The following is a 15,184-nucleotide window of genomic DNA, read 5'->3' as shown; positions in this document are numbered from 1 at the left end:
GACAGATGGTATAGTTCATGTTAATCCTGCTCTGCCCTCCAGAAAACTGACCCTGCCTCAGACAGTAAACACGGTGGCAGCCGGCCAGCGATTCTCCAAAGAGCGTCTGAGGAGTCTAACCCTCTTCCTTTCCTCTTCCTCCTCCTCCTCCTCCTCCCAGGTGTGTATGCCATGTCCGTGTCGGAGGACAAAGTCCCCGGAGAGGAGGTGGGACGGCTGAAGGCAACGACCCCGACCTCGGGACAACGGCCTTGTGAACTACCGCCTGGTGGACGGAGACGGGATGAGCATGTTTGAGCTGAGCACCGACTCCGAGACCAGAGAGGCTGTGGGTCAAACTGAAGAAGGTAAGAACGACAAGTTAATACGACAAACATGTTCACACTTCACTATGTACACCTGCAGCAGGAGCACAGACACATTAGCATTCATTTGGACTCATGATTTCTGAATATTAAGCCCAATATTCCCTCTCTGTTTAGCTCCTGAGGAAATATCCGACTATTTGGAATTAAAATGAAATGTTACACTACGTTAACACAAAGTCCAGCTCATTGAAAACTATGTGTAGCTGCTGTTTGTTGTGCAGTTGGTGGGATTTAGCCGAAAGTAGATCTAGATAGAACACAACTCTCAGGATGGTGTGAATGAACCAGAAGCTAAACAATGAGCTGTAACACACTGAACAGCTCCGTTAGGCCGAGAGTCACTACACAATCAGAAGGTTCATCATCACTAGAGAGGTTTTCACACACGCACTGAACTCTGGGTATTCTCCTGAGATCATCTGGAGGGGCTGTCGAAGGACTGTGAACTAGAAAACGTGTACGAGACTTCTGATGTTTGATTTCATGAGCTATACTCTTCTTTTTGTAAATAGTTTTATAATTGCACCTCTCTTGACCAACGCATATTGTGTATCAGTAAAACCTGATGAAAACAAGGCTCACAATGGAAAGAGAGAGAGCAGCGGTGGTTGTTGTTCCTCTGCTCGTCAGAGAAACCAGGACAGAGAACATTGAATTAGTTGTGTCACTTTGTGGGTTAAGAACATTGGTCAGAATAAGTGTTTCTCCGATAGTGGCTGCCTCCACGAGCTCTAAGGGAAACTACGTGTGTGTCATCGACCCGCTCCTCAGGTCGCCTGCAACACAAATGTAGAGGAGACGGCACTTTTTTTTCGACGCACAAAGCAGTTTAGTGTGAGTCTCTCTCCGGCAGCCAAGATTTACGTCTGTGTCCAGAAAGGACGACGTGCAGCGGTAAGGGGGGGGGGGGGGGGGGATCATGGTTCCACATTGTGTTGGATATGAACACCGACTTTCATGTGAGAGTGAGAGTGCATTAACTTCCATGCTTCCTTAGGCCAGAGAGCTCATCATCTGCACTGTGACTATAACTCACACACACAGACACACACACACACACAGACACACACACACACACACACACACACACACACACACACGCACACATATACACACACACTCTATAACCACAGCTTTCAGTGATCCAGCTCAGCACACACAATCCTTTTTTCTCACCCTCCATGTCTCTCTATTGCACACACACTCATATTCTCTCAAATACACAGACAGTCCCTTAGTCTCACATACACACACACACACACACACGCACACAGACACACACACACACACTGTTGTTTGTGTGGCTGCAGGTCAGGATTATGCAGTGAATCTTTCAGTGAGTTGTGGTTTCCTGCCTTTCTCCCCTAAATTATTTAATTTAAAACCATCAAGGAAAAAATAGAGCGATAAACACAAACATCTAAAAGAAAGTCAAATTCTTCTTCTTCTGAATTCTGAGTTTTGCATTTGTCAGAGTTCAAACTCAACTCTCACACGATTGCACAGAGGTGATAACTCTTTACCCTCAGATTAACAAACCCTCCTCTTTATTCAGACTTGGCGTTCCAGTGTGTAATTTAAAAGTACGATGGGAGTTGTGGTGAGTTGTGTTTCCTGTCCAGAGGCAGTGACGTCACTGGGACGAGCAGTCGGCCTCAACGTGGAGATAAAGATGGTGTTAAGACTGGGTAGGGTTAGGGGGGCTCTTTTCCTCACTGGTGCCACTGGGACTGAGCAAGGAAGTATTACAAACTTTTGAGAACCCTTGAGCAAGGCACTTAATCGAGAGATTTAGCAGCACTGGTAAACTACATGAGTGTCCAGTGCAAAACCACATGAGACCAGTTAAACTGTGGAGATTTAAAAGGAAGAAACCACAAAGAAGACATCTGATTAAATTGACTGATGAGCAGGACAAGACGGACCAATCAGACGGACTCATTACAGGAGGCAGTTTGTGTGTCTGTGTGTGTCTGTGTGTGTGAGAGTTTTTCCTCCAGTCAAAGGAAGAAAACTGTGCCTGTTAACAGACACACACTCGTTGTGTTAAACTCAATAGAGGTAAAACTAGCCAGGACTGTGACCTCACTGTAAAAACAGTCTGGTGCACAGACACACACTCGCACACATGCAACCACATCAGAAGGAAGTCGCGTATAGAAGCTGATCCCAGTCGATCCCACTTTACTGTTTCTGGAAAGTTTTATTTTCATGAAATTAGTTGATATTTTTATCATTTAGCGAATTGAATAGAATTGTGTGTTTATAAAAATATAGAAATTAATAGTTTCACAAGTGTAATTCTTCTAATTTGCAAATAATTCAGCTCCACAAACTCAATCAACAATTAAACACTATGTTTCATTAACTTTGTTTAAGTTTGAAGACCACTTAGGTTTTCAAATTAAAACAACTTTAATTGAAGTAAACGTGTTTAAATTGCAGTGAGAAGTCAGAAGGAAGTATAATTAGAAGCTGATTTTATAAACACGAGACACACACACATACACACACACAGTGTCGCCCCACATTTGCTCCACTCAATGTGATTGTTGCATCCTGATGTGTGTCTATTTATTTGCATGAATGTGTGTGTATGTGTGTGTGATCATTGTGTCTTAATGCCTCTCTGGGGAAATCAACACCTTTTGCACCCTGAAGGCTGCAGTGCCGCGCAAAAGCCAAACACACGCAACACACATACACAGGGACGCACACACACACTCGCACACCTAAACACACTTTCAAATTAGCATGGGGAGTAGCCTTTGCTAATGTCTATTATCTCAATCTTCCTCTCTCACACACACCTACACAAACACACACACACACACACACAAACACACACACACACACAAGGATGAGCTTTAATCAGCTATTCTCTTTCAACTGTGTCCTGACGAAAGCAGTCCACAGAATATTAAGGAGCACTGTGAGAACGTGTGTATGAGAGAGAGAGTGTGTGTGTGTCAGGGCGAGAGAGAGAGAGGGCAAAGGAGACGGAGAGAGAGAGAGAGAGGGCAAAGGAGACGGAGAGAGAGAGACCCGGAGACAGAGGCAGCGTAACGCAAAGAGGAAAATGAAAGAACTGGGTCACATCTCTTCTGTTAGCATCGAACCTGCCATCGTGAAAACGCCAGCGAGTCGGCTGTGACTGAGCGAGAGAGCAACAACCTGGTGAGAGAGGGAACGCCGCTCTGGTATTAAGTCCTTTACCTGAAATCAGCTCTGAATCAGATTAGAGAGCGACGGGGGGGCTGCTGTCAGATGCGTCACCTGCAGGGGATGGAACCCCCGGCATCCCGGGGAAACGAAACCATGACGTGATAATCTGGCCAACACCTGGGATTAGATCCTTTTATGGATAACCTGAGATTAACGTTTTAAGATGTGACACCTCATGGCACAGCAGCGCCAGGTTCTTAATCTATGGAGCGGTTCGTGTGTGTGACCATCGTAATCACTGGGAATCTCTGGTGAATCTGTTGTGTCAACCTCATGAATCTGTTGTGTAGCTTCACACACGAGCCGCCTCTCCTCCCACTGGGATTCCATTAAGTGATGGTAGCCCCGAGATGAAAAGATTAAGCCTGCTCCTGGGATTATGCCAGTTCAACGCCCCTGTGGCAGCTGGAAAAAAATGGTGGTGGGGGGAAAGTGGTTTATTATCTGGGTTAATAACACAGCAATTATCCCCAAACGAGAGTTATAGACGGTGATTATGGGCGATGAGTCGCTGCCAGGTGCTGTCAGAAAACACACGAGTCACAGCGGAGACCATCTCCTTGGTGTTACAGCTGTTCTGTGACGAGTGGCAGGGCCTCTGGTGACTCTCAGGTTTCCCCCGCACCCTGTACATGAGAGGAGAAATGAGGAGAGAGAGGAATATTCATAAGATTTGGCCGAGGATCATCGCTTTGTGATCACAGGGGGACGGAATGGAAATGTGATGAAGAGGATTTGGGGTTCTGGCATCTTCACAGCAAACACACGAGTCAATTCAAAATCAAGGCCGATAGAAGTTAATGGTTTCCTCGCAATAAACTGTAGAGAAGGTTAAAAGCTCGGCTCAATTCAGGAGTCCTGCGGTTTTACACATTGAAAATCCATAACAGGGAATTGTAATGAATTAAAAACTAAACAATGAAACTCTTAATGGATGTAAATGACACGACCTTGTGACCCTCAGCTCTGACCTCTACTTCCATCACGTCTGGTCCCAAACGCTCAAACGTGCTCCAGACTCACTCAGGGTTGTGTTGCACCACGTCAGTGTTTGTGTTCCTCCAGGTTGTGTTGGTCGGTCATAGCAGTGACAGTCAGACTGCTGAATACAGCTGATGGTAGCCCTGCAGTCATTCATGTAGCCACAGCTCCCCCTAGCAGAAGACGGGGGTACAGCACCGCTCACACACAACCTCTGCAGTGGATAGAAAAAAGCTGCCTCACATTCACAGCAAAAAAAAAAACAGACAATATCCCATTGTGTTTGTGATGAGAGTTAATATTTGATCACACAGGGAGGGATGTTGATCATACTGACTTGTACCCCCCCCCCCCCTTTCTCTCTCTCTTTTAGATGGTGGACTATGAAACTAAAAGGTTGTACACGTTGAAGGTGGAGGGAGCCAACACCTATATTGACCCTCAGTACCTCGCCTGGGGGCCTTATAAGGATGAAGCAACAATAAAGGTACGTGTTGGAAGTGTTACATTCATACGTGTGTGTGTGTGTGTGTGTGTGTGTGTGTGACGATATATGCATGTGAAAAGAAAAGTGCATGTGCAAGAATATGCAAACTTGTGATGGCATAATAAACAGCTTGTATGTGTTTATGAGTGCGGCTACACAAACATCACAAGGCGTTTTAACACTTCTGTATGTGTGTGTGTGTGTGTGTGTGTGTGTAGATATCAGTGGAGGATGCAGATGAGCCTCCTGTGTTTGTGGCTCCCAGTTACACCTTTGAGGTGGAAGAGAACGCGCCCGAAGGCACCGTGGTGGGACGAGTCCACGCCAAAGACACTGACGTTGCCAACAACCCTGTCAGGTAACACACAAAAAGACACACACACACACAAGGACACACACACACACACACACACACACACACATCCACGGAGTCAGGCTCCTAGCTTTGAGAGAATTTGGATTCCCCACACACAGTCTCATGGAACCCTGCCAAAACAATAACTGCTAATTGGTATTCCTTCAGCTACACTGAACAAACAACATGAGTGGGGGGGAGCTCGGATTCAAACTCGTGGTTTTTATGCAGAAACACAGATTACACATGAAGACGTGTTCAAAAGGCTGCGGATGCAAACTGGGACGACAAAGACACAACCAGTTCAAAACAAATCACTGGGTCTTTCAACAAAGTTTAACCTGAGTCTCCAGACACAGGAAGAATAAAGTTAACGCCTCACCTCTTTTTCTTTCAACACATCATCTATCTCATGAATAACAACACAATCATGTATTCAAAATAATTCTGTGTGATGTGTTTGTGTGTTTGTGTCTGTGCAGGTACATGATCCCTCGCTACACGGACGTCGAGCAGTTCTTCAACGTGAACGCAGAAGACGGTAGGATCACCACGACCAGGCCGCTGGACAGAGAAGCACAGGCCTGGCACAACATCTCTGTGTCTGCAACAGAGATCGGTACGAGTGCACACACACAAGTGCAGACACACAACCACAGACACACAAATCTAGATAGGAATTTCATGAATAGGAAGCAAAAATACCGATGTAGACAATGAAGTAACATGTTAAGGAGAATTGAGACTGAATCTAAATGTGTGTGTCCCTAAGTCGCTCTTTGTCTCAGACACAACCTACAAACACACACTTCTAATCAGCATCGTGGTTTGGAGCTCAGACTCAAACCAAGTGCACGGGGATGTAAAGTGACTCGGTGGCTGTGAGGCTGTCGGGACAAATCTTCCGAAGTTTCAGCCGCTCGAGGAGAACAAGTGTGTTAAAGAGCTCCTGTCTCCTCGTGTGCGATCACGGCCGTTGTGCGGTTGTGTGTAGATGAAACCTTCTACAGTCGATGTGCTGCTGTGGGATAGTGAGAGAAACGAACAGATGGAACATTTCCCACATATAGGAACCCGGCTGTACATTCGCTGGCATCCAGAGCTAAACCTGTAATTCTGTAAACTCCACCACATATTGTGCAGCCGACTCTAAGTTGACTCGAGCTGCTCTGTCGGCCTCCAGGGTGAGAAGGAGGTTTGCATTTTTTTGCAATGAATGTCAGTGAAGAGCTGTGCAACGTCCTGGTTTACTCATAATTTATTCAGCTTAAATCAGGAGGGATTGACTCGGAGGACTTTGCTGTCCACTAAAAGCCTGATTCCTGCTGGCTGCTTGGATCTGGTCAGCACATCATTGTGTTGTTATCCCAGAGTCTGCAGGTAAATTCAAGCAGAATCTGTGAATTATTTAATAGACTTCACAGTGAGTTTGTGTTGATTTAGCTCCTTTTACACTCGTCTAAAAAAATCCAGATCTGCATTCACTCCGTGGTCGATTGACTCTGTGGTAGAAACTGGTTTTTATCGGCTTCGTTAGGCAGCGGTTGAAATGTGACACCCGGGTGAACGCACGTCATCAGCGCGGTGAGAGAGCGCCTCAGTCTCTGCTGCGTTCATGACTCGGACCATGATGCATCAGGGGAAAAAGCGACCAGAGAGAAAATCTGACAGAACGAGAGAAAAGCACAAACAGCTGTGGAGACACCACCAACATTTCTACTTTATTAGACTCCTCACTTTAATTAAACAGTTTATGAGTCAGAGGCTCAGGACAGAAAAGTCCTTGATGTCATGAAAAGCTGCAGTTGAGGCCCAACTGGAACGCTGTCGCTGCCCAGCACCACCACGAACACTCAGGCTAACTATACACCCGAGAGGGGGGGGGGATAAAAGAGGGGAATGCCAGTTGACCCACAGTCCCTCCGGAGCGTTCTTTCCCCCGGCTCCAGCCCCAACAAACCCTCCAGCCAGCGAGCCACAGTGGCCCCACCCTGGTATTCTGTGGTCGGGGCTCGAACTAGCGGAGCGCCGCGTGGTTTCCCTGTGGCGCGCTCGACGCCAGACGGCCAGATGGAACCGGGCTCGCCGCCCACAGAGCGAGGCCCACTGAAGGCTACGCTAACCACCAACAAGCCCTGGGAAGCTAAATAAATGTCTACTAATGACAGGGTAGTGGAAAAATCATACGGACTAGAATTGCAAATATGCAGAAAGCAGACGATGGAGAGTGTAATTCTTCTTCTTCTCCTTCTTCTTCTTCTTCTTCTTCTTCTTCTTCTTTTCTTCTTCTTCTTCTTCTTCTTCTTCTTCTTCTTCTTCTTCTTCTTCTTTTTTAGACCGATGGACAGATAGAAAAATACTCTGCTCTCTTTCAACTCTGAGGGCAGACTGTCTGACTGCAAATCCAGAAGTCTCTAAAAACTCACGTCTTTAATTTAGCAAATAAAAAAGAAAATGTCTGAGAGGAGAGTGATTGACAGCCAATCTCTCTGAAAACAAATATTCAGTCAGCTTGTTGTTCAGCCGGCGCCGAATGTGGATCAGCAGAAACAACAAGCACTCAGGAAGCTGAATGTTGATGATTCTGACTTATACTCTGTTTGTGTGTCTGTGTGTGTGTGTGTGTGTTTAGGAGGCCACCACCAAGACACAAAAGTGCGTGTTAACATCAAAGTGAAGGATGTGAACGACAACTCCCCAGAGTTCGCAACCAACAACGAGGTCCTCATGTGTGAAACGGTGGCACCTGGGAAGGTACGTTTGTGTGTGTGTGTGTGTGTGTGTGTGTGTGTGTATGTGTGTGTGTGTGTGGGAATATCTGAACACACTTTTACTTTGATGGATGATGATAAACAAACCTAATCTTTACCGAGAGCCATTGATTTACATTAACTTCCCTTTTTCCAATGAGTATTTTCTGCATGTGTTTTCTATACGTGTGTTTTTGTGTTGACGTGTGTGTGTTTGTATTTGTGTTGACGTGTGTGTGTTTGATTTCAGGTGATTGAAACAGTCAGCGCTGTGGACAAAGACGAGATGGTTCACAGGCAACACTTCACGTTCAGCCTCGCTCCCGAAGTCGCACACAACCACAACTTCTCCCTGAAAGACAACCGAGGTACACAACCTTTAAAACCCACATTTTCCAGAGTTTTTCCAGTCACCCAGTCGCCTCCTGCTTCTCTTCCCTTACTTTGGGTTTCCCAGCGTCTCCTCAGCAGATCTCCACGTGTCTGGTCTCTGGTCTCCCTCTCTCTCTCCCTCGCCCTTCGTTCTCACTCAGATTAGATCAAAGCACGACCAGATGGAGGCTTAGAGGAGCTTGTAGGAAGCAGCAGGTGCTCGGAGGCTCTCGCTCACACAGACACACACAGACACACACAGACACACGCACACGTCCTGCAGGCTGCATTAATTGCGCCGGGGTCCCTGTCCGTCTGTACATATATCTTAGGGGGGCACCTGATTGAATCACGGTTTATAAGTGCGGGGAGGGGGGGGGGTTAAAGAAAAGGAAATGAGGAAAAGGCAACGGAGAGGGAGAGAGAAAGAGAACAAGAGGCTGTAAAAAGAAAGAACAAAGAACAGGAGCTGAAGACAAACGTGTGAAAGTAAACTGTGTTGAGCTGAGATGTATCAACATGGAGGAAAGTGCAGGATTTAAAGGGGGTTTCCCAGAGTGCTGGACAAAAAGATCAGGGGTCGAACTTGAATCCCTGTTTGTCACAGATATACGATAGGATGATGGATAGATAGATAGATAGATAGATAGATGGATGGATGGATGGATGGATGGATGGATGGATGGATGGATGGATGGATGGATGGATGGATGGATGGCTAGATAGATAGATAGATAGATAGATAGATAGATAGATAGATAGATAGATAGATAGATAGATAGATAGATAGATAGATAGATAGATAGATAGATAGTTGGATGGATGGATAGATAGATAGATAGATAGATAGATAGATAGATAGATAGATAGATAGATAGATAGTTGGATGGATGGATGGATGGATAGATGAATAGATATTTAGTTTGTTCAGTTTGTGTGTTGCTCACATCTCCTCCTCACACCTGTGTGTTATTCTACCAGTGCCAGTGGTGCACACTGTTTCTTTGCATTGTGTAGGCGCTGACTGTGTAATTCTGAAATGTATGCATGGAGAACAACACCTACACCTGCCAGTGAACAACATGTGAAAGCAAAATGCAAATCGGTGACACTAGACGCTGCAGAGATTCTGTTTTCTACAAGTTGCAGGAAGCTTGATTTTCTGTTCATTTGAGGCTAAAGGTTGAGAAAGTTAAAAACTTAACGCTTCCATTACAATATGGATGAGCTGCTGTATTAAAAAGTTTCTTACTGTTCTTTAGTAGTGTACTTACGTCTCCATGAATCCACCTGCTGATCTTCCCGTGCTGACCAACGTGTGTCTCTCTCTCCTCAGACAGCACAGCCAGTATCTATGTGCTGCGTAAAGGATTCAGCCGTCTCACCCAGGACGTTTACTTCCTTCCCATCGAGATAAACGACAACGGCCTGCCGTCTCTGAGCAGCACCAACACGCTGACCATCCGGGTGTGTTCCTGCGACAGCAAAGACACAATCCTGTCCTGCAACGTGGAGCCCTACGTCCTCCCCGCGGGTCTCAGCACCGGGGCGCTCATCGCTATCCTGGCCTGTATCGTCATCCTGCTCGGTAAGTTGAAGTTAGGGTCGACTCGCCTTCCCAACTATTTACACTGATTTGATGTCAAACTTCATGGTTGCTGCTAAATTGGTTCAACTACGCATCTGTCGCTGTCAGTTCCAAACCCACCCACCAATCAAGTCTTGCCCTGGATAATCCAGTTAACTGCCATAAAGAAGTTATGACAATCGTGAGGGGGAAACTATTCCAACTTGGATATTTTGCAGTTTGCTTTTAGCTGGTGCCACCGGTTTTGCAAACAGAATTTGGACTTCAAGCACCAGAGTGTGGATCCCCAACCTTCAGGGTGGTTTCGGGCAAAATGCTAAAACTGTATTGGGCTTTGGGTCAGGTTCGGACACACAGCTGGTTCAGAGAGAAGATTCTGTCCCGAGTCGCACTCTAGATAATCAGCGCCCACCTGCAGCAGCATCAATCTGCACAATGAGGTCAAACCTGGTGTGACTGAGCCTGGCTGTCCACCTCCACGTCCTCAGCTCCTCACTTCACCTCCTCTTCTTAAGCTCGGAGGTCCCACTCGTCCCAGCCGGTCCCACAGCGCCTTCACACCTCAGCATCATCACCCCGTGTGGGCGCTTTGTACGAGGAACAACAATGCTTCTGTTGTCTGTTTGTTTTCTGTTTGGACTTGAAAATGTGTACGACTCACAACAGTCTCTAAAACAACAATTGTTTTCCAAAGTCCTTAATTGTGTCTCCAGCTTTAAGTTCTCCCTCAGCCCACTGGTTTACCCACATCGCAGTTCTCTGCCTCCCTGTTCTCAGTGTGCGAGTTTACACTTTCACTGTGAGGACGACACAACTGACAACTCTTTAAAAAGCCGAAATGTTGATAACCCCCTGCAATTAAAGTAGCATGTGTGTGTGTGTGGCACTATGATTAGATTAATTACACCGTCCAAGGTCTAATTACACCATCTCCCACGGTGCATACTAATTATCTAACGCTCGCCTTTTCTACTTTTTCCACAAAGATCGTGTGAGGATTGTTGTGTAATCTCTTTAGCAGAGCAGTTTTGTAATTGTGCGTCTCTCCCTGGCAGCTATCGTGGTGTTGTTTGTGGCACTGAGGCGTCAGAAGAAGGAGCCATTGATAGTGTTTGAGGAGGAGGACATCAGGGAGAACATCATCACCTACGATGACGAGGGCGGCGGCGAGGAGGACACGGAGGCTTTCGACATCGCCACACTGCAGGTACGAGGAGGAGGGGGGGGGGGGGGTGATAAGAATCCCACTGTTTCTAAATGCTGTCGTTATTCCACTTGTATCCGTCAGTTTAAATGCTCATACAACCCTCACTTCTATTCAACATTAAGTTTCTTTTTCTTTGGACTGAGACGGATCATCTTCCTGTGAATAAACACACAATTCACTCAGCTGTCTCCTCCTGACTTCCTCCTTTCACATCCTTATCTGAGTGATGGATTCTAAAGCAAAGGCTCTCTCTTTTATTTCCTGTCTTCCTCAGAACCCAGATGGTGCAAATGGTTTCCTGCCCAGGAAGGACATCAAACCGGAGCTGCAGTATCCCATCAGGCCCGGCCTCGGCCACACCGGAGCCAACAGCGTCGACGTGGACGACTTCATCAAGACTCGGATCGCAGAGGCCGACTGCGACCCCACCGCCCCCCCCTACGACTCCATTCAGATCTACGGCTACGAAGGCAGAGGATCATTGGCTGGTTCATTGAGTTCCCTGGAGTCGGTCACCACAGAGTCGGACTTGGATTATGACTACCTGCAGAGTTGGGGGCCGAGGTTCAGGAAGCTGGCGGATTTGTACGGGACCAAAGAAGGCTCCATTGACGATGCCGATGACGGTGAAGACTCTTAACAGTGGTCTCACTGAGTGGACGCCCCCCCGATTTTCGATTCCCTGATCCCATGAGGATTCGCTAACTGAGGCATAACACTTCCCCGGTGGCCGGTTGTTACCGACTGATCCGTTCACACCAACCAACGTTAACAGCCCTTCATTCCCCGGCACCTCCTCGGTCCTCCAAGACGATTTGCTGACGGACAAATAATGACCGCTTGGACTCCAACCTCCCCCCCCCCCGGTTCCCTCCTTTACCTTCCTATATCTCTTTCCTTCTCTCTATTTCTACAGACTTGAGCATTGTAGGGCTGGGAGATTTGTTATATCACCATTTGTCTGTCTGTAAGTAAATCGCTGGGAGAAAACAATGTTGCTGTATGATCAAAAATGACTTGCTTATAGCAAAAATGTTTAATCGAGTTCCTAGATACTTTTGTGGACTGGATTCGCCTCCTTCCTCCGAAGAGATTTTAGTCCCTTAGCAGGTTCCTGAGTGGTCTTAACAGGTCACATGGTAGCTCTCTTTGTCATGTATGTAAACGACGCGCTAGAAAAAGAGAGGAAGCGAGAGATAAAGCAAATTAAAAGAGAAAGTCAGAGATGGATCCAGCAACTGCCTGTTTTAATGGGAAAGGAATGAAAGGTACCTTTGTGTAGGCTCAAACAAAATGCTTTCCTGTCCCGACGTGTTGTTGTGTTGTGTGCAGAATTCAGCAGGTACTGTGATTTCGACAGCGTGACAGACTCTGGGTTGTTGATACTTTGAAGATGCTCTCAGCGTCCTCACAGTATGGTGGCCTTATAATAAATAAACAACAACTCCAGGGGTAAACACAACAGGAGGAACAATAGAGACCGCTAACTTCAGTAGCTACACACAGACAAACGAGTATCTACGACAATGCTCCTCACGTACCTGTTTTTTGTACTCCCCCCCTAAAAGAGACAAGCTACACACAGATTCAATTTCAAAACCACGGATGATTCTTTGTTTTCATTCTTCACTGAAGAGAAGACGTGACGCCCCGTCCTCCCCGTCCCCCAGTACACGCCCCCCCGTGTCCCCTCCCATCAACGATCACTTCCCATTACCAAGTCCACCGATGAATGATCACACGCTCATTCGGAGTCCACCAATGCTGATCAATCACAATGAGTAAAAACCTGTGAGCTCTAAAAATCGCCTTAAACTTAATGGACACTCTTGCAAACGCAGTGCATTCTCCGTTTTTAATCTTCTTTTCCGTTTTTCTTTTTGTAACTTGAAAAGTATATTCAGAACGCAAACTATTCTCCATGCTAGGTATGTACAGAGCAACGTGCAGACATGTGGTAAATCACTCTGAGGATCCGGCTTGCACCTCGTGCACTCTTAAAGGTTCAGTGTGTAGGATTTAGTGACACCTAGTGGTGAAGTTGCGTGTTGCAGCTGAACACCACTCGCCTCACCCTCCCCCTTCCAGAGAGACAACCTGTGGTAGCTTCAGATGTTGTAGAAACTCAAAAGGTTTAGTTTGTCCAGTTTGGGCTACTGTAAAAAAAACATGGCGGGTTCGCTCCCGATGTAAATATAAAGTATTTAAATGTAAAGGGCCCATTCTAGGGTAGAGAAAATAACAATTCGTACAATTTAGATGATTAAACACTTCTAGGATTATTTTATATTCCAGTTCTGCAGATGGATCCATTTTGACCTAAACCTTACACACTGGACCTTGAGAATATAGAATGTTCTGTTTCTACCAGTCAATGAGGCGTCCAAGAAAATGTGCGTTGTGTTTGTTTTCCGAACACCGACAATGTTTCGTAGCGACATCTGTTGTATCAACACGTGTTGCTCTTTGAACATAGAATGTGCAAATCTGAAAATATTACACAAAGTGTGTTTTGTTGGAGCCACGAACCAGAAGGGGCCGAAACCAGAACATCCTGTTTGAGCACGAAGGTTCTCGTTCAATCTCTTTTTTTTTAAATGTTATTATATTATTATGATTATTATTATTGCTGTTTTTTATTATTATTATTATCATTATTATGACAGTAATTGTCCTTTCTTTGGCTGCAGCTACACAGGAACAAATCACGTTTAACTTTTCGCAGCTCACATGTAAAGTTGAAGAAGAAAAGAAAAGTTAAATCTCAGCTTTGGTTTACAACCTCTTTCTTTTTATTCTTTTTGTTTCTTTTCTGTTTTCCATCTTTGTCGTTCTTTCTCCCGGTTCCAGAGGGAAAACGAGCGATCTGTGTTTGTTGCAGCGAGAGAACGCCTCGTTTCTATTCTCTGTCAAGTTTTATGGTACCGATTTGTACAATTTTAAAAGTTCTTATTTTAGTATACATGCAGAATATTCCAGTATTACAACAAAAACATGTTAAGAAAGATAAGATTAAAAAATGTTACAGCATCACACTTATATTTTCTGAACATTGTACTGTTGCTTTACTATGTGCTTCTATCTCCGAAGCGAAAAAAAAACTTTGAAATAAATGCTCTTTTTATAAAATGACATTAAAATGTGTGTTGGAGTGAACTTTGTGTTAGGGATGAATTTCCCTTTGATAGATGTGACAGATACCCCCCCCCCGAAACCTGACTGCTTTTGGTTAGTTTGACCATTTTATGTCATGCTTCATGTTGATAGGCCTCCTGTGGACACACACAAACACACACAGACAGACACACACAGTGTATTCCAGGCTTATTTCTCGACTGTGTGGCTGCAAGTGAAACAAGGACAAATTATTCCGGCTTTGTGTTTCTCTGTGATCAGTTAAATATTCAAGCCATCGGCAGATTTCACAAACACACCTTTGTAAAGACAGCACAGTATTCATTTACCACAATCACTAAGAAAGGCCATGCACGGGTGAAAACACACACACACACGCACACACATGCACACAGACACACAATGTCTCTGAGTGTCTCCTCAGGAAGCAACACAGAGAAAGGTCAGGCCGCACCTAAGAGGAACAACACAAGGAGAAGAAGTGAAGCAAAGTGTATTAATGTGACTTTTGTCAATTATCATGTTTTATAAAATGATTCTGACATTTTAATGGGGGGTTGTTTCATTTAAAATATTGATTATTGTTTTGTCGGATGCATTCTTCTCTGTGGTAAAGAGCATTGGGGCCAAGATGCTTTGTGATTCTATACTTTTATTATTCTACTATGGAGAAGATGTGAGAATCTCTGATCTGACTTCAGTTCCTTTCATAACAC

General features: G+C 45.4%; 1 protein-coding gene across 1 annotated transcript in view; it reads left to right on the top strand.

Annotated features, from left to right (window-relative positions):
* The window catches only part of LOC133966547 (cadherin-11-like), a 72,330-nt gene extending 57,865 nt beyond the window's left edge, over positions 1–14,465 (top strand). Inside the window, 11 exon segments of the mRNA XM_062401529.1 lie at positions 161–236; positions 238–331; positions 333–347; positions 4,948–5,061; positions 5,280–5,419; positions 5,899–6,035; positions 8,049–8,170; positions 8,417–8,534; positions 9,875–10,126; positions 11,182–11,333; positions 11,608–14,465. Coding sequence (XP_062257513.1) covers positions 161–236; positions 238–331; positions 333–347; positions 4,948–5,061; positions 5,280–5,419; positions 5,899–6,035; positions 8,049–8,170; positions 8,417–8,534; positions 9,875–10,126; positions 11,182–11,333; positions 11,608–11,973 — 1,586 coding nt within the window. The 3' untranslated portion in view covers positions 11,974–14,465.
* The last annotated feature ends 719 nt before the right edge of the window (positions 14,466–15,184 follow it).

The sequence above is a fragment of the Platichthys flesus genome, chromosome 12 (assembly GCF_949316205.1).
Source record: "Platichthys flesus chromosome 12, fPlaFle2.1, whole genome shotgun sequence".
Lineage (NCBI taxonomy): Eukaryota > Metazoa > Chordata > Actinopteri > Pleuronectiformes > Pleuronectidae > Platichthys > Platichthys flesus.
Note: the sequence above shows the minus strand (reverse complement) of the source record. Positions and strands in the feature narration are given on the sequence as shown.